This window comes from Microplitis demolitor, chromosome 2, assembly GCF_026212275.2.
Source record: "Microplitis demolitor isolate Queensland-Clemson2020A chromosome 2, iyMicDemo2.1a, whole genome shotgun sequence".
Lineage (NCBI taxonomy): Eukaryota > Metazoa > Arthropoda > Insecta > Hymenoptera > Braconidae > Microplitis > Microplitis demolitor.
Genome location: NC_068546.1, coordinates 7,026,643 through 7,051,446, shown reverse-complemented (window position 1 = coordinate 7,051,446; position 24,804 = coordinate 7,026,643). Strand labels below are relative to the sequence as shown.

Sequence of the window (24,804 nt, the reverse complement as noted above, 5' to 3'; positions counted from 1 at the left end):
TAACACCATCTTGGCAGGCAAAAATATATCCTTCGGTCTCAGACATCAGGCCAGCTGACCTGAGGAAGGAAAACGTCAGCTGCTCGGACAAGCCATGTTCACGCACGTGTTTAAAGAACACGCTGTGCATGGACTTGTCCATATGTGTGCTGAGCAGTTTTTGTTGCTCAGCATTGCTGATGACCCTCTTAAATTCCTCCTTAGGGAGTTCGATAAGAGGGTTTACTCTTCCAAGACCGAGGGATTTTGCCGCGTAGATTGCTGCCTTATATAAAAACGTTCCCTTATGCCTATTCTCATGACTATGAACAATTTGCATAAGGAAGTCGTTTTCATCTGCAGTGAAATTGACAACCTCGTATGTTATACGTATGTTATTATTATTATTATTATTATGATTATTATTATTATTATTATTATGATTATTATTATTATTATTATTATTATTATTATTATTATGATTATTATTATTATTATTATTATGATTATTATTATTATTATTATTATTATTATTATTATTATTATTATTATTATTATGATTATTATTATTATTATTATTATTATTATTATTATTATTATTATTATTATTATTATTATTATTATTATTATTATTATGATTATTATTATTATTATTATTATTATGATTATTATTATTATTATTATTATTATTATTATTATGATTATTATTATGATTATTATTATTATTATTATTATTATTATGATTATTAGTATTATTATTATTATTATTATGATTATTAGTATTATTATTATTATTATTATTATTATGATTATTATGATTATTATTATTATTATTATGATTATTATGATTATTATTATTATTATTATTATTATTATTATTATTATTATTATTATTATTATTATTATTATTATTATTATTATTATTATTATTATTATTATTATTATTATTATTATTATTATGATTATTATTATTATTATTATTATTATTATTATTATGATTATTATTATTATTATTATTATTATTATGATTATTATTATTATTATTATTATTATTATTATGATTATTATTATTATTATTATTATTATTATTATTATTATTATTATTATTATTATTATTATGATTATTATTATTATTATTATTATTATTATTATTATTATTATTATTATTATTATTATTATTATTATTATTATTATTATTATTATTATTATTATTATTATTATTATTATTATTATTATTATTATTATTATTATTATTATTATTATTATTATTATTATTATTATTATTATTATTATTATTATTATTATTATTATTATTATTATTATTATTATTATTATTATTATTATTATTATTATTATTATTATTATTATTATTATGATTATGATTATGATTATGATTATTATTATTATTATTATTATTATTATTATTATTATTATTATTATTATTATTATTATTATTATTATTATTATTATTATTATTATTATTATTATTATTATTATTATTATTATTATTATTATTATTATTATTATTATTATTATTATTATTATTATTATTATTATTATTATGATTATTATGATTATTATGATTATTATGATTATTATTATTATTATTATTATTATTATTATTATTATTATTATTATTATTATTATTATTATTATTATTATTATTATTATTATTATTATTATTATTATTATTATTATTATTATTATTATTATTATTATTATTATTATTATTATTATTATTATTATTATTATTATTATTATTATTATTATTATTATTATTATTATTATTATTATTATTATGATTATTATGATTATTATGATTATTATGATTATTATTATTATTATTATTATTATTATTATGATTATTATGATTATTATGATTATTATGATTATTATGATTATTATGATTATTATGATTATTATGATTATTATGATTATTATGATTATTATGATTATTATTATTATTATTATTATTATGATTATTATGATTATTATGATTATTATGATTATTATGATTATTATGATTATTATGATTATTATGATTATTATGATTATTATTATTATTATTATTATTATTATTATTATTATTATGATTATTATTATTATTATTATTATTATTATTATTATTATTATTATTATTATTATGATTATTATGATTATTATGATTATTATGATTATTATGATTATTATGATTATTATTATTATTATTATTATTATTATTATTATTATTATTATTATTATTATTATTATTATTATTATTATTATTATTATTATTATTATTATTATTATTATTATTATTATTATTATTATTATTATTATTATTATTATTATTATTATTATTATTATTATTATTATTATTATTATTATTATTATTATGATTATTATGATTATTATGATTATTATGATTATTATGATTATTATGATTATTATGATTATTATGATTATTATGATTATTATGATTATTATTATTATTATTATTATTATGATTATTATGATTATTATGATTATTATGATTATTATGATTATTATGATTATTATGATTATTATGATTATTATGATTATTATGATTATTATGATTATTATGATTATTATGATTATTATGATTATTATTATTATTATGATTATTATGATTATGATTATTATGATTATTATGATTATTATGATTATTATGATTATTATGATTATTATGATTATTATGATTATTATGATTATTATGATTATTATGATTATTATGATTATTATGATTATTATGATTATTATGATTATTATTATTATTATTATTATTATTATTATTATTATTATTATTATTATTATTATTATTATTATTATTATTATTATTATTATTATTATTATTATTATTATTATTATTATTATTATTATTATTATTATTATTATTATTATTATTATTATTATTATTATTATTATTATTATTATTATTATTATTATTATTATTATTATTATTATTATTATTATTATTATTATTATTATTATTATTATTATTATTATTATTATTATTATTATTATTATTATTATTATTATTATTATTATTATTATTATTATTATTATTATTATTATTATTATTATTATTATTATTATTATTATTATTTTATTATTATTATTATTATTATTATTATTATTATTATTATTATTATTATTATTATTATTATTATTATTATTATTATTATTATTATTATTATTATTATTATTATTATTATTATTATTATTATTATTATTATTATTATTATTATTATTATTATTATTATTATTATTATTATTATTATTATTATTATTATTATTATTATTATTATTATTATTATTATTATTATTATTATTATTATTATTATTATTATTATTATTATTATTATTATTATTATTATTATTATTATTATTATTATTATTATTATTATTATTATTATTATTATTATTATTATTATTATTATTATTATTATTATTATTATTATTATTATTATTATTATTATTATTATTATTATTATTATTATTATTATTATTATTATTATTATTATTATTATTATTATTATTATTATTATTATTATTATTATTATTATTATTATTATTATTATTATTATTATTATTATTATTATTATTATTATTATTATTATTATTATTATTATTATTATTATTATTATTATTATTATTATTATTATTATTATTATTATTATTATTATTATTATTATTATTATTATTATTATTATTATTATTATTATTATTATTATTATTATTATTATTATTATTATTATTATTATTATTATTATTATTATTATTATTATTATTATTATTATTATTATTATTATTATTATTATTATTATTATTATTATTATTATTATTATTATTATTATTATTATTATTATTATTATTATTATTATTATTATTATTATTATTATTATTATTATTATTATTATTATTATTATTATTATTATTATTATTATTATTATTATTATTATTATTATTATTATTATTATTATTATTATTATTATTATTATTATTATTATTATTATTATTATTATTATTATTATTATTATTATTATTATTATTATTATTATTATTATTATTATTATTATTATTATTATTATTATTATTATTATTATTATTATTATTATTATTATTATTATTATTATTATTATTATTATTATTATTATTATTATTATTATTATTATTATTATTATTATTATTATTATTATTATTATTATTATTATTATTATTATTATTATTATTATTATTATTATTATTATTATTATTATTATTATTATTATTATTATTATTATTATTATTATTATTATTATTATTATTATTATTATTATTATTATTATTATTATTATTATTATTATTATTATTATTATTATTATTATTATTATTATTATTATTATTATTATTATTATTATTATTATTATTATTATTATTATTATTATTATTATTATTATTATTATTATTATTATTATTATTATTATTATTATTATTATTATTATTATTATTATTATTATTATTATTATTATTATTATTATTATTATTATTATTATTATTATTATTATTATTATTATTATTATTATTATTATTATTATTATTATTATTATTATTATTATTATTATTATTATTATTATTATTATTATTATTATTATTATTATTATTATTATTATTATTATTATTATTATTATTATTATTATTATTATTATTATTATTATTATTATTATTATTATTATTATTATTATTATTATTATTATTATTATTATTATTATTATTATTATTATTATTATTATTATTATTATTATTATTATTATTATTATTATTATTATTATTATTATTATTATTATTATTATTATTATTATTATTATTATTATTATTATTATTATTATTATTATTATTATTATTATTATTATTATTATTATTATTATTATTATTATTATTAGTTTCACTTGATGCCTTAGTTTAATTCATCATGTTGAAGCTTTCATCTCCAAGATGAAAAATGTCTTCATTACTGGTGTTGTTAATATGCATAGTTTCCGCCCAGTCGAAGAGTTTTAACGAAAAAATTTTTTCTATGTTAGTAAACGTAAATTATCAAAAATAAATTATTTCGTTATTCAATTATCGTATGAAGATAAGATGTGAGAGGAGTTAGGATCAAGCAATTTAATTATTTGTGAATATTTCGTTAAATTCATTTTAAATACTCTTAAACTAATGTTGAATTTGGTCACTAAGGAGAGTCTAGTGGCAACTACAATATAGTACAGGAAAAAAGTGTGTAATTTAGAAAATTTTTTCTAAGTTGAAAAATTCTTTCTAAATCTAAAAGTTTCAATATTAATTATTCTCTAAAAGTATTGGGTGCTGTATCCAGATTTATTTTTAAGAAATATAGATTTTTATTGTCCGTTTAGCCCCATGTATAACTTAGCTTTTTGTCATTTTTCCAAACAAAAATTCAACGATAGTATTTCGAAAACATGTTTGGACTGTAGCGTCTGGTTCTTTTTTTTCCATTAAAACATTCAAAATTGATTTAACTTTCGTATTTCCACAAAATTTTGAATTTCATATCAATATTTAACTCCGCTGAGATCTTTTTAAAGATACTATTTTAGTACAGAAAAAATTTGTTGTGCAATTTACCTGATTGTATTTTTTGTTGTGTTTCTTTTGAAACCCAAATAGGATATTGTTCTTTAAACTCAGGATCCAAATAAATCTGCTAAACGAAATGCGATTCAGCAGACATATTTTTATACAATATTATTATAGGTTAATTTTGGAGTCAGATATGACACATTGCGAGTGAACAAATAAATAAAAAAAATAATGGAAGTCTTTTTTTATTTTAAGCATGCGCAGAATAAAATTTTGGGCTCCTGTGCCAAAAAAAACGCCAGTAAACACGGCCTAAGAACACCTTCTAGTTGATGAAAAGCGCATTTAATTTTTATAATGGATGATTATTTATAGATTTATGTCATTTTGATTGTTTAATTAACTACGTTTTATTTCCGAAACTATGAGAATTATTGTGCATTAAATCTATGTTTTGATAATTTTCTTAGATTTGATGTATTTCATCGATATTTTCATTTCAGTTAATAGCACTCGTGTGTGTAGAGTATGTATCAAAATATCAACCGAAAGGAGAACACACGGAAAAAAAATTCCAGTTGAATTTACGATGCAAACATCGTCATTTGTCCTATTGATTATTGTAGTGGTGGACTATACCTTTAAAATCATAATTTTTACGATGTAAAATTAAAAATTTCATTCGAAAAATAATACTTGGACAAATAATACAAAGTTTCATGCTCTATGGTAGAAATTGCGACAAGAACAGAGTAAACTTTGAAGAGAAATTTCGAATAAAAGACTGAAATATTAATGTTTCGGGAATTGGATTCGAACCCGAGAACTTTCGAGTGCGAAGTATCCGACGCCTTGGACAACTCGGCCGCAGAAGAACCTACAAGTCTACGTTATTTTTAAGATCCATGTAAACGATTTGAATAAACAGTCTTGAGTCACGAGAGTACCTCTTACGGAGGACGCAGTAACTATTTAAAAATTATGTATAAAGCAACATCGTAATTTTTATTACTTCTATCGTATTATGATAGAGGCAGCACTGTAATGTTCATTTTATTCAATAATAAGCAGAAAGATAAATATAGGAATAAACATAGTTTTTGAATTGTGATTATTTTTTATTCTTTTTACGATGTTAAAATTGTAATTTTTGGAATCGTTTCAAATCCTAAAAGTCTTTGTTAAAATTATGATGTTAAAAAGTAAACAATGTAACCTACATAGTAAGTTTTATTATGAGACATCTAAAAATTGACACCGTTGAAAGTGTTACGCCTCAGCCTCCTCATCAGACGGCTCTGCCAATTTTTAAATCGTAAATGTTAAGAGACCGATCTGAGACCCGCCAAATCAATATATTTAAATAATAAAATTGTTAACAATAATATATTTCTTTTAAACGTATATTAATAAGTACGCATCTAAAAAAAGTTAAATAGATAAGATATTTTAAATGCATTAGAATATTTCTTCATCACCGATAATTTTTCTAAAAGAATATTGATGAATAAAAATAAATAAGAATTATTGTACGACAAATAATAAACTTCAAAAGAACAAAGAAGTGAAATAAGTTTTTCCATGAAAAAGTGAAAATGTCGAAAAGGATCGTCCAACTGCTGAAATAACAGCATGAGCGTCGAACGATGATAAGAAACTTCCACTTTTGGGAATAAGGCCCTAATACCTTACCTCAGTTTTCTCTAGGGTGTTGGCTCGTGTAAGAAAATAAAAATCCGATTCCTAATACATTATGACAGAGAGATTATTCTTGCCAAGTCTGGTCGCACCTAGTATTATAGTCGAATAATAGGGCGCCACTGGAAGATGGACTCGGCCTTCCAGAACCGGATGTTGTATGATTTTATTTTAATTAAATTAAATTAATTTATTACTCAGGGTCGTTTGTAATATTTTGTGAGAGAGGAGAGGAATCGTAGAATAGGCTGAAATAATGTTAATCCAAATTTTAATTAATTTAAGCACCTTGCTTTATTTTATCAACCTTCTGACAACAATTATTTCTTATGACAAACTAATGATTATCTCGTCTCCCGGACGGTTACTTATGACAAACTAATATTTTCTCGTCTCCCGGACGGTAACTTATGACAAACTAAATTTCCTCGTCTCCCGGACGGTAACTTATGACAAACTAAATTTTCGTCCCCTGGACGTTTTTCCACACCCGCACACCCACAATAAAATATATCTCATCCCCTGGACGGTAAACCTTAATATTGTCCCCTGGACATTAACCTTAACTAAATTAATAACTCGTCCCCTGGACGGTAAACCTTAATTTTAATTTAAAAATCATCCCCTGGATGTATAATTATTTAAAATAAACTTAACCTGTTCACCGGACCTAAATCACAGACACAGTTTTCCCTTACTCTAATTGACTCTACTTTACTTTATTTAATTTCATGACATCACTTTCTTATACTCAATTAATAGACTCTATATTTCCAATATAAAAATTTCACTAATAAAATTTCCAGTATAAAAATTTCACCAATATTTAATTCTCACTTATTTCCACTGATTTATTTAATTCACCTTATATTAATTAATTAATTAATTTTGATGTTTATTTAATTATTAATTAATTAATTTTTCACTGATAAATTTTCCTTAACATTTACTTCCAAAATTTATATAGTTAATTTACTCAAATTTTCCTGATAAATATCCTTACTACTTACTTCAATACTCAACTCAATTTACTGACAAAATAATCCGTTCTCAAATTTTACTCGACATAATTTTACCGTAAATTTTCTAGCGTCTTAAAATTCTGATTTTCCGATTTTATTATTTTAATTAGACTTATTTTAACATTATTTTAAAAATATTTTATGATTAAATTTACGACTAGAATTACGTTAAAATTGACTAGAACATTCGGCCGGTAATTTGGCGTTACGAGGCCTGAAATTACGATTTTACAACACGGACTATTTATCTTAAGCGGCCGACAGGCCTGTGATACTTTTGTAATTGATACTGGATTTAATCAAATTTATTTATCAGACAATTTACGGGGAAAATTATTTTATTCCAGCCGAGAGGCCTCGAATAAAATAAATTTAGAGTTCAGACATAATGGCGAGTACCCGGCAAAGAATTTACGGAAATTTCGAGAACACGAGACGCGTGATTAAACTAGCTGACGGGCCTTGAGTTACCAATCTATTTCACGCAACCAGCAGAAAGATGTTAAGTAAATTAATTATAATTAATTCGGCCCTCTAATATTTAAATTAGAGGCCTTGATTAATTATAATTTTTACCTCGAGAAAACTCCAGCCTACGATGAGGAAGGTATCTAGTGGTCCCGTTCAACTTCTCAATTTCTTTTCAGCCGGTATGTTCTCCTCGCTTTCTCTCTCTCTCTCGTCACCCAGGAAAAATTTTCAACTGATAACCTGTCAATGATCAATCTGCATTAGTAATTTGTTAAATTATTAATTATTGTAATTATCGGCCTAAAGGCTTAATAATTAATTAAACAGTTAAATAATTATTAGCAGTTAAATAATTACTAAATCGCCTCGTTCCACGTGAAGCGTGAACGGACATATATATTTACCTTGGTGATATTTATTTTCCGTCCGGTGGTTCTCGTCGTCTGGACAACTCTGTCTAATTTTCGTTCCGCAGTCCATTATATCGTTTCACTTCAGTTCACTTCTCCGGAAACCTATTCCCACTTTCTTAGACTAAGGAAATGACGAACGGACGGGCCTTAGTGATCCATGCGACACCCGGTGATTAGTCGCATCACTACTCGCAACTTACGAGGTCGTTGGCCGGTTATTGGCGGGAACGAAATTCAAATTCAAATTAATTAATTATATGTGTTCATTAAATTTACCCTGTTACAGCATCAGTCTCTCACATCAACCCAAAATTGTAACAGTGCAGTTTAGTACTCGCAAGTCAACTCACAGTTTAATTTAACTATATTATTCTTTTGACTCGAAGTTATTTGTCAAATAGTAATTGCAAAACTCAAGTGTATTTTCAAGTAAATTCTCTGACTATCCTATTTTATATGAAGAAATCAGATATATTTATTCTCTAATTAACAATCAAGTTATTTCAATCTTTCAAGAACTACCCATGTATCCGAAGATCTACATTCCCGTCCAATTCACATAATTCGCGCCGGCAGATCTCAAGTCGACACGACTCCAGAACATAACAAAAGTATAATCCACGACTACGATGTTGACGTCGTAAATTTCAGTGGAATTTTCTTTCCGAGTGTCAATATAATAGGGATAAAAATTAATATTTCTCTCCCACCCTGGTGTGCACTGGAATAATTTTTATTTAATCATGAGAGACTAATTATTGTATTGTTTGCTAATATTTATGGAAAATATTATTCAATTTATCATTATCATATAACTCAGGTGGTGTAAAAAGTTTAAATATTATATTTTAATTGATACTTTCGGGTTCGAGGTCATTAGAGAGGATAACACACGAGTGGGAACCATCTCTCGGAATACCGACGCGTGGAAAATTAGAGAGGCTCAGGCTATAGTATAACCAGGACGTGTTTTTGTTCGTGAATTTTTTTGTAAAATTGTTTTGGCCCAATTGCCGTAGTAAAAGAGTAAAGAAAGTTTATTGTCAGAAATGAATTATTGTCAGCACCGGTAAGTCATTTGCATTATCATTTGTTGCATCGGCTATCGCTGGACCCTCAGTAGAGTTGATCGCGATATATAATTGATTAATAATTGAACATGAGTTAACATTGTTATAAGAAGTTGAATATATTCAGCGTATGTTCCAAGGTTTAGGGTATATGTGCGTAGACAAGCCAAATAAATTCCTTATAGGATTAGACAAAGATAGCGCTTTTAGTTCCTTGTCTTACTTTAGTATTTGACGGGATATTATAAAGTTATATTTGAGCATTATTAGTAATTTTGGTATCATTTAAAAATTAACAAGAATTTTGACATTTAAAGTTACATATGGTTTCTTGAATTGTAATATGAATTATGAAAAATAAATGAAAAGTAATTGTATTATTTATCTGAGTAAAATATTTTATGATTTGATAGTATGCACCCCAGTGATACCAAACGTATATTGAATACTCGTGTCTTTCTTTTCCAAGAGTAAATAAAATAAAATGAAGAAAAAAATTAGTATTTTTATTTGTATACAATTTATATTAAGTTTAAAAGGTAAATTTGTAATTGTACTTCCCCCGTGGATAAACAACTAATGTATAATAGAAGATATTTATTGTTCTGATAGTTTATTGGATTTATATTTATAAATATATTTGAATTAAATAAAGTCGTGAAAAGAATCCAGTGATAGCCAATATTTGTTTGTTTATTTCCTGGATGTATATTTTAGTAATAATTGTTTCTTATTATTTTTATTCGATATATTTGTTTGGTTGTCATTCCGCTTGGTGTATGCATTCTCGCTCAAGATTTTGTCCCGTGATTTCTCCTCTGATTGGTTATAATTTTTATCCGTTTTGTAAAAACGGGCTAGCGCCCTCGTGCACTAACCGAGCCGGAAGAGTTGGTTCAGGCATAACATTATTTTTTTATAATTATTCATTATTTTGAGTTATATTACAAATTATTGTGTTGAATTTTTGTCACATTCGGGTGACCACACACGGTTTTCGGTTTTATTTGCGTCTTCATCATATAAATAAAAATGATTCACGTTATAAAATTGAAAGGTACTGAATTAGTTTCAATTCTTTCAAATCAAAACAACAGCAACCAGGGTTCGAGACGCTGTTCATATCAGCCATCATTCCTAATTAATACTCACCATACATAAATGGTGATTTTATTTAGATTTTTATATCACCTATGTACTTACAGATATAATTTTGATAAATAAAAAAAACTTGAAACAAAAAAAAATGCATCGTCATGTTTTATCGAGTTGCGGGGGGTGTATGCCAAAATCCCGGTGTGGCAAAATCCTGGTGGTTCATTGTCCCGGTTAAAAAATGGTGTCTTCAATAATTTGACGGCAGAGCAATCTGGCGAGGAAAAAAATAACTAAAAAAAAAATAAAAACTGTATTGCCTGGAGGATAAAAAATTTTCTAATAAAGAGATGGTGCTGCGATCGGAAATTAATTATAACATTTGATTTTCTAGTAAATAAGGGGGATCATTAACAAACGTGCCTCCGTAGGATCACCTTGAAATTCGGTGTGCCTACCCCCCTGTAGGGTCTACTACATTGCCCTTGAGTGGCCGGGCTTGAAAAATGGGTCGAGGTCCTTGCCTCCGTAGGATCGCCTGGAAACTCGGTGTGCCTACCCCCCTTAAGCTCTACTACATTGCCCTTGAGTGGCTGGGCTTGAAAAATGGGTCTAGGTCTTTTCCTCCGTAGGATTGCCTTGAAACTTGGTGTGCGTACCCCCCTTAGGGTCTACTACATTGCCCTAGAGTGGCCGGGCTTGAAAAATGAGTCTAGATCCTTGCCTCCGTAGGATCGCCTTGAGACTCGGTGTGCCACTTCCTTGTACTGTCCAGTACATTGCCGAAGGGTGGCCAGGCTTGAAATAGGGATCTAGGTACTTCTCATTGTGGGATCGCCTTAAAACTTGGTTTGCTCACATGCATCGAAGTATTTATATGCGCAAAATATATGCAAACATCTATGAATTATATATCCCACAAATATAAAAACATGTGCTACGTATATGAAATATATATTCCAATATATATCGTTTTGTGTTAAAGTTAATATCTGAATTATATAAGAAATTATATTTTTTGATCAATTCGAAATACACGGAGAGAAGGTCAAGTAAGTATGCCTATGCAGCACAGTAATATTTTTATTACCCTGTAGTTCGTGTTCAACTTTAAATAACTTTTGACCAAATAGATTTATCAAAAAATGATAAAAACTTTTTTCGTAGAGCATTTAATTACTTACAAAAATATGCCTGCCAATTATTCCTATGACTCATTGTTAGCTACTTACAAAAATTAGAAGACGCAAAAAAAATTTTTTCCATGTTATTTTCATGAAAATAGAAAAGTGCAATGCGGAATTTCTTAATATTAATATTAACAGCTCTAATTTTCACAGGCGTCTTTACTTAGCTAAATGAAACTTTTAAATCTATTTGCGAGAAAACAATAAAAGTTTCTTATTTTTTGTATTACCCTAATATATATAAATATATGTATGTATATATATATATTTATATATATATATATATGTGGGCCAAAATACTCCCTTCCCCCCCAAGAAATTTCTATAGTGTGAATTTTTTAGCATGCTTTTTTTCCTTCTGCTGAGTTTTTGGTGTTAATTTGTTGTGTCAATCAAAGTTAAAAAATCCTGAGAAGTTGGGTAAAACGGGCCCCCAACAAAACTCTATTAATGTTTCTCGGTCGTTTTATGGTTTAAAATTCTTTGCTATGTGTTTAGGATAAAAAAGTTGAAAGTGAAGATTTGGATCATGAAATAACTTGATTTAAAGTTTTCTGTTGAATTACTATTCAATTAATTCAAAAAATTTAGGGATTCGTTTGGCTAAAAATAATTGTAGTTTTTTTAAGTCTAGCCAGCCTATTAACCCCCCCCCCCCCCCCCTTCCCCCCATCACTGTTTATGTTAAAAATTTAGAGAGGACCAATTTGCCTCTATGTCCCCTTTTGCCACTCCCCTCATCCCAAACACTTTTCATGCTAAAAATTTGGGGGGGGGCTTATTTTGCCCCCCCTTCTTCTATATATATTTCCATATATATATTAGGGTGTTCATTAGACTGTTTCAAATTAGGGGACTACTTTTATTTTTTTGATGAACATTGAAAAATCGAAAGGGTATCTTAAAATATGATGACAGTTAAAATTTAAGCTCTTAATATAGATACTTAGAGGTGGCTATTGATAATTTTCGATTTTTCATTTAGTAACATGGTAAAAAATATATAACTTCCGAAAAAATCAAGATACAAAAAGTCTTTTCTCAAACTTTTTGTAGCAAATTTACTGATCTACAAAAAAGGTCTTTTATGATTTTTGCATAAATTCAACCATTCACAAGATATCCGACGTCAAAGTTTAATAAAATTCAAAGAACTTGTTTTTGCTCGTTCTGAATTTTATACCATATCAACTAATGAGAATTCAGTAATTTCCGATATAGTTTTTTATAGGAAATAGAATGCTCTACAAGAAAAGTCTTTTATCATTTTTTGATAAATCCATCTGTTCGAAAGTTATTAGAGCTCGAAGTAAAGTTGGAGATCTTTTTACTTTTCCTGTAAAACTATCGGACTAATCATAAAATGTCATAGAATCTTTTTTGTCGGCAATTTTATTTCTTACAAATTACCATTGATAAATTTTTTTTAAATTCTGTATTCTTTTCTAGTTATTTCCATTTTAATGACAAGCTCCTAAAAAAAGTGTTCTGATCGATTTTAAGAGCTTGATATTAAAATGGAAATAACTAGAAGAGAATGCCGAATTTTAAAAAAATTTGTTAGAGGTAATTTGTAGGAAATAAAATTGCCTATAAAAAAGATTCAATGATATTTTATGATTAGTCCGATAGTTTCACCGGAAGAGTAAAAAGATTTCGAAATTTACTCTAGCTTGACTTCAAGCTCCAATAACTTTTGAACAGATGGATTTATAAAAAAATGATAAGAGACTTTTTTTGTAGAGCATTAAATTTTCTATAAAAAACAATATCGAGAATTTCTGATTTCTCATTAGTTGACATGATATAAAATTCAGAACGAGCAAAAACAAGTACTTTGAATTCTATCAAACTTTGACGTCGGATATCTTGTGAATGGTTGAATTTATGCAAAAATCATAAAAGACCTTTTTTGTAAATCAGTAAATTCGCTACAGAATGTTTAAGGAGAGGTTTTTTGTATCTTGATTTTTTCAGAAGTTATGTATTTTTTACCATGTTACTAAATGAAAAATCGAAAATTATCAATAGCCACCTCTAAATATCAATATTAAGAGCTCAAATTTTAACTATTTCCATATTTTAACATACCCTTTCGATTTTTCAATGTTCATCAAAAAAATAAAAATAGACCCCTAATTTGAAACAGTTTAGTGTTCATTATTTACCAAATTAGATTTTTTGACTTGTCCATGATATAAATCATTTATTTATGATCCAAAAATAATATAAGAGAATAAATAAGTTTATTCTAATGCCGTTTAGCCCTTCCTTAGTAATGATGCATTCTCACTTTAGTACAATTAGAAAAATTTTATTACTTGCTTAAAAATAAGTGCACAGCAATAGCTAATGCATAATTCTGTAGGAAAGTTCCCGCTCTTAAAAAAAGGACTCATATGTTTTTTTTGTGAATCAAACTGTTTAAGAGATATTGAAGATCAAAGTTTAATTTGTTTAAAAAAATTGGCGTGTATGTTCGAAATTCGATAACTCTCTAACTCCTTGACATATAATTGAGCACTATAAATTTTCTTGTAGGAAATTCATCGCTCTTCAAAAAAGAGTTCCTACACTTTTTTTGCAAATCCAACCATTTAAGTAATATCGAAGCTCAAAGTTGATAAATTTAAAAAATAATGTTTTTCGATTAAAATTCTATAACTCTTCAGCTGATAGATATTTACTCAGGCTTTCGACAGTTTTTTGTTGGAAATTGACCGTTCTACAAAATAAGTCTCTTTGATTTTTTTGGTGAACTCAACCGTTTAATAGATATTTAAACTTTAAGTTGAAAGAAAAGTTTTACAAAGTTACTCAAAATTTTGCTCTGATGATAAAAAAATGTCTTTTAACTTAAAGCTTAAATATCTTTTAAACGGTTCAGTTCATTAAAAAAATCAAAGACTCCTTTTTTGTAGAGCGGCAAATTTCCGACAAATAATTTTCAAGAGTCCGAGTAAATATCCGTTTGCTGAAGAGTTATAGAATTTTAATCGAAAAACATTATTCTTTAAATCTATCAACTTTGAGCTTCGATGTCATTTAAATGTTTGGACTTACAAAAAAAGTGTAGGAAACCTTTTTTGAAGAGCGATGAATTTCCTACAAAAAAATTGATAGCGCTTAATTTTATGTCTAGGTGTTGGAGAATTATTAAATTTTAAACAAAAACGCTAATTTTTTTTAACAAATCAAACTTTGACCTTCAATATCTCTTAAACAGTTAGATTCACAAAAAAAAATATACGAACCCTTTTCTGAAGAGCGGGAAATTTCCTATAAAAATATGTATTAGTCATTGCTGTGCACTTATTTTGAAGCAAGTAATAAAATTTTTCTCATTGTACTAATATGAGAATGTATCATTACTTAGGCAGAGTTAAACGGCATTAGAATAAACTTTTTTTTTTTTATTATTATTTTTTAATCACGAATAAATGGTTTATATCATGGCCAAGTAAAAACATCTTATTTAGTATATAACGGACACCCTAATACATATATCCAAATAATTTCTAATCTTCACAAGATGGAGAAAATTTTTTCTTTATCTTAGTCGAATATTTTTGAGTTTTTGAACTTTATGATGATCATTTTCATTAGGGATGATAATACTTGCAATACAAATTGTAATGATTACGATCGCAAGATAGCAACTAGTCAGATCGAAAAATTTGATCTGATTTTGGTCTACCTGATGGACTATATTTGGACTACTTGGTCTGTTATTAAACTTCTATAAAAATTTTAATCTGTTTTTGATCTACCCGGACTGGAAAATTTGATCTGACTTCCCGAGGAAAAATTTTTATATATAATCATATAAAATTATAAATAACTCGATTATATATAATCATATATGAAAAATGGCCAAATATAATTATATATAGTTACATATAATTATATACAATTATATATAACTATATATAACTATACATAATTATATTTGGCAACTTTTCATATATGATTATATATAATCGAGTTATGTATAATTAAAAAATATTCTTGAAAACAAAAAAAAAAAACAAAAAAAGAAAAATTAAATACCGAATTTTCGATTTGGTTATTACCGCGCGAACGCATTACAAATTCAGAAACAAGAGTTGATAGCAGTAAATGATGAAAAAATCCTGGACGCCTGCTGGGTTCGAACACAGCTCCTTTTGGCTAGTTGTCCTAAACGTTCATCACTGGTCCACATCACGAGAGTTCCAGTCACGTGCTTAATTGATGTATTTAGAGTGAAATGCCAATAAAGACAGAGTTCATAAGTTTTCGTTATGGATTTTTCAAAAACTCCATGAACTTATATGAAATTTTATAAAAACAATATTTTATAAAAAATAATTTTATTAAGTTTTTTCAAATTTTTTAATTTTCTGTTGTGATGTGAAATTTAAAAAAACTTATATAAAATTTTGGGAAACATTAAATAATTTCACAAAATTATATGAAATTTGACCGATTGAAAAAGTGGGTACTGTCAATTTTTGAATACCATGAAAAAAAAAATTCTTTTCTTTAACTTCCCGCTAAGAAAATCGACGATTTTCAAAAATTTCGGGAAGTTATTGTTTTCACCCCGATTTTCGAAAATCGAGTTTTCATCAGATGTCGACGTTTTGAGGTCCTAGGAAGCTATTCTGAATATTTTCAGAATGATGTCCGAGTGTGTGTATGTATGTGTGTGTGTGTGTGTGTGTGTGTGTATGTATGTAAACTCTTTGTAACTTTTGATCTAATGAATCAATTTAGATGATTGAGGTGGCAATCGAAAGAGCTTGTTGGCCATCAACTTTTCTGAAAATTTCAGATTATTTGATCAAATAGACTCGAAAATATTTGCGAATTACGAAAAAAAAAAAATTTTTTTTTAGTTTTTTATTGATTTCTCAAAAACGACTCATACGATCGACTTCGAAATCTAATCAGCTCTAGTACTCGATAAAGCTACCTCAAACATCAAAATCGGATAATTCGTTCGAGAGTTATCACGGGAGAAAGAAATGGTGAAAAACGGTTTTTTCTAAATATTTTCGAAACGACTGACGCGATCGATTTCAAATTTTAATCAGCTCTAGAATTCAATAAAACGCGCCGATTGCCACGTCAACTATCAAAATCTATTGATTAGTTCAAAAGATATCGGCGTTGAAAAGCTAAAAAAATAACATTTTATGTTATTTTTTCCGGATAAATCATAATATAACGTACTAAAATGTGCCTGATATCATACCATCTCATCTTTTTTATGGTTTCTTTTGATCATATAATGTCATCGAACTTGGTTTTTAGTTTAAATCATATTATCAACAAAAAATTGATAAAACGTAGCTTTTAATATTTTTATCGGATACTTTATATTTTATTGTTTCTTACATGAGTCAAAACTTATTTAAATCTTGATTTTGATCCCTGACATTGATTCTGCCTCAATACACTTATTTTACTGAACATAATCAGGAACAAAATTTAAAAAACCGCTTCATTGATGATTTTCGATTCTTAAATTTTCAAACTTCAGCATAACAGGTAACTTTTTAGAGCTTGAAATATCGTAAAAAAACAATTGCATGTGATAGCATTTTCGAGCTCGAAGAGCTCGAAAATATATCTACACTAATGTTTTCGAGCTCTTTGAGGTCGAAAACAGCGGGAAGTTTTGGGGCTGGCCCGCAGGGTCAACCGACGCCCAGATTTTTTCTTATGTTGAGCTCTTGTTATGTAAATAATGAACAAGATTCCGTTCTAAAAGCTTATAAAAGTATTTTCATTTGTTTATAATGAACTTTCAAAGTAATCAAAAATTGAAATATCCAGCAAATGTTACAAAAAAGTTTTTTTTTTCTGAATCTTAAATTTTGATTGTTTTTGTATTAATATATTGCGTTCAGTAGCTTGGCTAAAAAAATTCTTTTATTCATTGTTTGAAAATTAAACGGAAAGAAAATTATGGGAATGGTTCCCATAATTTTGTGAAATTTCATCCTATACCAGTTTAGGAATGACGACCATAACACTACTTTATTAAAAACTTCACATTAAAATGAAAATAACTAGAAAACAATACAGAATTTGAAAAAACTTGACTGAAAATAATGTGTAGAGAATAAAATAGTCAAGAAAAAATATTGTTCAACATTTTTTGAAAAGTCTGATAGTTTTACCGGAAAAGTATAAAAATCTAGAAATTTGCGATAACTTTAGTTCGAGCTTTAATAAATTTGAACAGATGAATTTACCAAAAAATAATACGAGACCTTTTTTGTACAGAGTTGAATTGACTACAAAAATATGCATTAGTTTATTAGATCTATTGATCTGCTAACTAGTTGAATATAGTCAAAGCATAAGAAAAAATCTGGGCGTCGGTTGACCCTGCGGGCCTGCGGGCCAGCCCCAAAAACTTCCCGCTGTTTTCGACCTCAAAGAGCTCGAAAACATTAGTGTAGATATATTTTCGAGCTCTTCGAGCTCGAAAATGCTATCACATGCAATTGTTTTTTTAACGATCTTTTCAAGCTCTAACAAGTTACCTGTTATGCTGAAGTTTGAAAATTTAAGAATCGAAAATCATCAATGAAGCGGTTTTTTAAATTTAGTTCCTGATTATGTTCAGTAAAATAAGTGTATTGAGGCAGAAATCAATGTCGGGGATCAAAATCAAGATTTAAATAAGTTTTAACTCATGTAAGAAACAATAAAATATGAAATATCCGATAAAAATATTAAAAACTACGTTTTATCGATTTTTTTGTTGATAATATGATTTAAACTAAAAACCAAGTTCGATGACATTATATGATCAAAAGAAACCATAATAAAGATGAGTTGGTATGATATCAGGCACATTTCAGTACGTTATATTATGATTTATCCGGAAAAAATAACATAAAATGGTATTTTTTTAACTTTTCAACGCCGATATCTTTTGAACTAATAAATCGATTTTGATAGTTGACGTGGCAATCGGCGCGTTTTATTGAGTTCTAGAGCTGATTAAAATTTGAAATCGATCGCGTCAGTCGTTTCGAAAATATTTAGAAAAAAACCGTTTTTCACCATTTCTTTCTCCCGGGATAACTCCCGAACGAATTATCTGATTTTGATGTTTGAGGTAGCTTTATCGAGTACTAGAGCTGATTAGATTTCGAAGTCGATCGTATGAGTCGTTTTTGAGAAGCAATAAAAAACTAAAAAAAAATTTTTTTTTTTTCGTAATTCGCCAATATTTTCGAGTCTATTCAATCAAATAATCTGAAATTTTCAGGAAAGTTGAAGGCCAACAAGCTCTTTCGATTGCCACCTCAACCATCCAAATCGATTCATTAGTTCAAAAGTTACAAAGAGTTTACATACATACATACACACACACACACACACACACACACACACACACACACACACACACACACACACACACACACACACACACACACACACACACACACACACACACACACATACACACACTTGGACATCATTCTGAAAATAGTCAGAATAGCTTCCTAGGACCTCACAACGTCGACATCTGATGAAAACTCGATTTTCGAAAATCGGGGTGAAAACAATAACTTCCCGAAATTTTTGAAAATCGTCGATTTTCTTAGCGGGAAGTTAAAAAATTTTCCTGTGTTATATAAATGAGAAATTGAATTTTTTAATGACCTAGGTCTGTAATCAACATGGGTTTTTTTTTCTTCCGCAAATTTTTTTTTTTTTTGCAGTGAACTATGATTTTTTTCTGATAATATTGAAAAAAAAAAATCTCGTTCCGAAATGACGCACCCCAATCTGCATATATATCAACCTAGATGAGAACATAGGTCAACATACATACCAATATGTATGTCGATATATATTTAAATATATAAGTGAACATAGATGTAAAATGTATGTCGATGAGATATATATTTTTAATTTATATATGAATTGTGGAGAAATTTTTAATAAAATTCAACTATACGTAGACAAATATAAGAATTGAAGAATGTGTAGAAATGCTTTACGTATATATGCTTGTCTGATGAAAAGCATATATCTAGGGAAGAGCCGAGCAAAACGGAGTACTTAAGGACATACTAAGTTTTCAAGGACTCTAATACGCTAAATGTATTTTTTTTCTAATGATAATCAAAGTAAATAGCAAAAATTGTCGATTACCATTGAAAAAAAAATTTCCATGTCAACGGGCAAAATGGGGTATCCCCTGTAAGAACAAAAAATTTATGAATTTTGAAAGTAATTAAAATGAAGAAAAATGATATTTGACATGATTATTCGATGCAAAGAAATAAAGAAAATTTTAATATTTTTTATTATGAAACACGAATCATCAACATTTTTCAATTGACACTATATTTTTTAGTAAGGTTAACGAAAAAAATTAAAAATAATGCTAAGTTACATTTACAAAAGTGATTTTTGAATATTTAACGAGCATTTAGGACAAAATCTTTTTTTTTTCATAAAATTTCGGGGGTGCCCCGCATTGCCCGACCCTCAACGATATATATATATATATATATACATATATATATATATATATATATATATATATATATATATATATGTATATATATATATTAGGGTGGCCGAAAAAAACCGAATATTTTTTTTTTTAATCTCTTATGAAAATTTGTTGGTTTACGATATTTTAACAAGCCTCACCAAAAATCAGCTCGATAAAAAATTTTCAAGAGGTCGCTCACGAAATTCGAAAATATCAAAAATGATCGAAATTTGAATTTTTATTTCAAATTTTTTCTTTCTCGTGGCAGCAATAGTTTATGCTTGTGAAATCATGTCTACGCTGAAAATTTAAGCCTAAAATTTAAATATTTAAGCCTCGCTTGAGAATTTTGAATGTTTCCGAGTGCTGCCTTTTAATGGTTTTTAAGCGACCCTTGAAGATTGATAATAAAGCTTCTCAATTTTTCCACCATCAATTTGCACACAATGAATGGAAATATAACCCGAGAAATAGAAATAATAAGTTATTAACATACTTTTTAATTTTTTAATTAAATTTGTAGGTTTTTTTTCTTATTCAAGACTTACTAAATTTTATTGTTTAAGACTGTCCTGTATATTTTTTGTTATGCAAAAGTTATATTTTAGTGAAATGACCATAATTGAGTTATAAAAAGATACAAGAACTAATAAAAGCATTAGCCACATTTTATCAGTTAATATTCAAAATTTTTGAGCACCGTTTAAATATTTAAATTTTTGGCTGAAATTTTCAGCATAAACATGATTTTACAAATGAAAACTATTGCTGCCAAGAGAAAAAAAAAATTTATAAGTAAAAAATCCGAATTTCAATAATTTTTTATATTTCCAAAATTCGTGAGCCACCTCTTGAAAATTTTTTATCGAGATTCTTGGAGAGGCTCCTTAAAACATCATAAGCCAACAAATTTTCATGAGAGACTCGAAAAAAAAAATAGTCGGTTTTTTTGGGCCACCCTAATATATATATATATATATATATATATATACTTTATTAAAGTCCTTGTCTAAAAGACAATTCTTTAAAAGACAATGAGCCTACATTAATTAATTAAATTCTGAAATGTATAGCCGTAAGGTGTTTCCTTCTTGCGAGAACCTCACAGCGTTGTCCTAGTATTATAAATTTCGTAAAAGCCAGCCTAAGCCATGGTTCAACCCGTGAATTCTGGTGCCTGTTGGTGGGAATAGTGAACATGAAAAGCGATTTGTTTTAACAAATAAATACATACACGGAGAAAAATGTCAAGTAAATATGCCTATGCAGCATAGTAATATCGACATTACTCTATAGTTTGTGTCCTGCTGCTCTTATACACAAACTGCAGAGTAATGAAAATATTACTGTGCTGCATAGGCATATTTACTTGACCTTTCTCTCCGTGTATTTCAAATTAATGAAAAAAAATATTTTTTTATATATTTCAGATATTAACTTAGGCACAAAACGATATGTGTTGGAATATATATTTCATATACGTACCACATATTTTGATATCTGTGACATATATAATTCATACATGTGTGCATATATTTTGCGCATATAAATACTTCGATGCAAGTGAGCAAACCAAATTTTAAGGCGATGCCACAATGAGAAGTACCTAGACCCCTATTTCAAGCCTGGCCAGCCTTCGGCAATGTACTGGACAGTACAAGAAGTTGGCACACCGAGTTTCAAAGCGATCCTACGGAGGCAAGAACCTAGACTCATTTTTCAAGTCCGGCCACTCTAGGGCAATGTAGTATACCCTAAGGGGGGTACGCACACCAAGTTTCAAGGCAATCCTACGGAGGCAAGGACCTAGGCCCATTTTTTAAGCCCGGTCACTCAAGGGCAATGTAGTAGACCCTAAAAGGGATAGGCACACCGAGTTTCAAGGCAATCCTACGGAGGCAAGGACCTAGACCCATTTTTCAAGCCCGGCCACTCAAGGGCAATGTAGTAGACCCTACAGGGAGTAGGCACACCGAGTTTCAAGGCGATCCTACGGAGGCACGTTTGTTAATGATCCCCCTTATTTACTAGAAAATCAAATGTTATAATTAATTTCCGATCGCAGCGCCATCTCTTTATTAGAAAATTTTTTATTCTCCAGGCAATACAGTTTATATTTTTTTTTAGATTTTTTTTTCCTCGCCAGATTGCCCTGCCGTCAAATTATTAAAGACGCCATTTTTTAACCGGGACAATGAACCACCAGGATTTTGCCCCACCGGCACTTTGGCATACACCCCTGTTAAATAAATATTCGAATTTTTAAGTATTATCAATAACTGTCCAATTAGTCAACTCTATAGTAATAATAAATTACCAAACATTACTTCATTATTATCAGAACGTCTTAATTACTTTGCATTGTTTTTTAGTTCTTGTCATTTTAGGTTATATAGCTATCAAATTATATTATACCTTTGCTAGTAAGGCTGAAACTCCGTAATCTGTAATTACTTCCTTCGAAATTTTCTTCTGTTTTTGACTGTGGTTCATATCTGTTTTTTCCATTTGGAACTTCCAAAGTATTCACATGCTGATGATGAATATGGTGCATACTTTGACCTCTCCGACTATCTCGTTTCCTGATTCCACATCCCATATTTTCATTTGTTAATTTTGGTTCACTAATACAATGTGGGGATATTATACTTCCTCCAACATTACAAGATTGATAACGATATTTATTCGTGGATGCTGAAAAGAATAATTTTACAAACACACAATTAGTGTTTTCAATGTAGCTATATTAATGTTAATTTATACAATGCCTAAATTGTTTAATTTACAGTATTTTGATTTTCTTTTTAATTATAAGATCTAATCAAACTTCAATGATATGAAACCTATAAATATTTAATTATGTATATAGGTCCAATATATATATGTATATATATATATATTTATATAGTTCAGTCACGATCATTAAAACAATAATCAAAAATTATAACAGGTAAATGGTAGGAAGATTGGCAAAAAACTTGAAGGAAATTCGAACTGCTGTTGAGCGCTCAGGGTTATAAGACAGGGTGGAACAGCTGATAAGCGCTGGCCGTTGGGTGGTAATAATACTATGGGCAGGTCATGGAGTCGGTGAAAACATTGAGGATGCCAATCGACACCCCAAAATGATTAAATTAATTTAGAATTAATTGAAATTTATTAATTACGTATGGAGAGCATAGGTTCGAGCTCCATGAGCTCTCTCGAAAGACTGACTGTATAGTCGTTATAAAAACATAATAATTTGCAACTAAGTTGACAAAATGTTGACGCTGCATCTCAGGTTTCCTGTGAAAGAATCGTCGTGGCCCAGGTCTCATGCATCGTCATTTCTTTTGACTACTCGCGAGCCACGGTGACTATTTTACGCAACTGATTTCCGTTACATCGGATAAAATTAATTTAGTAAAAACAATTAATTCAATTTAATCGACGAATTATTTCGGGAACGTAATAGTATCGTTTTCTACCTGACTAAAGGAATTTTTAAGAATTTTTTCGAATTTTTTTATTCTACCAAAAAAGGTCACTTATCGATACCCTTTGATGGAATAAAAAACAATATATGAGTAAGTCTCACGAACTTGCGAAAATCGTGTCTATACTCAGTTTTGTATATTATTAACGTTGTGTTGTAAACATTGTATTTTTTCACAAAAACTATACTACTGAAGTTGCTCGTGCCATACTTTACTTAAGGGTTTTGATTTCACAATAAGAAATGGCAGGTAACTGAATACTTCAAATATCATTCCCTCACCGTGTCCC

The 24,804-nt window shown here is 25.8% G+C and overlaps 1 protein-coding gene across 1 annotated transcript in view; it reads right to left on the bottom strand.

Moving 5' to 3' along the window:
* Window positions 1-385: 385 nt before the first annotated feature.
* Window positions 386-24,804, bottom strand: part of LOC128669073 (putative uncharacterized protein DDB_G0286901) — a gene marked incomplete at its 3' end in the record, with an annotated part of 55,010 nt that continues 30,591 nt past the window's right edge. Inside the window, exons 3-4 of the mRNA XM_053743257.1 lie at window positions 3,085-4,914; window positions 386-1,849 (exon numbers count right to left, since the gene is read on the bottom strand). Of these exons, the coding sequence (XP_053599232.1) occupies window positions 386-1,849; window positions 3,085-4,914 (3,294 nt within the window). The remainder of the gene's footprint in view (window positions 1,850-3,084; window positions 4,915-24,804) is intronic.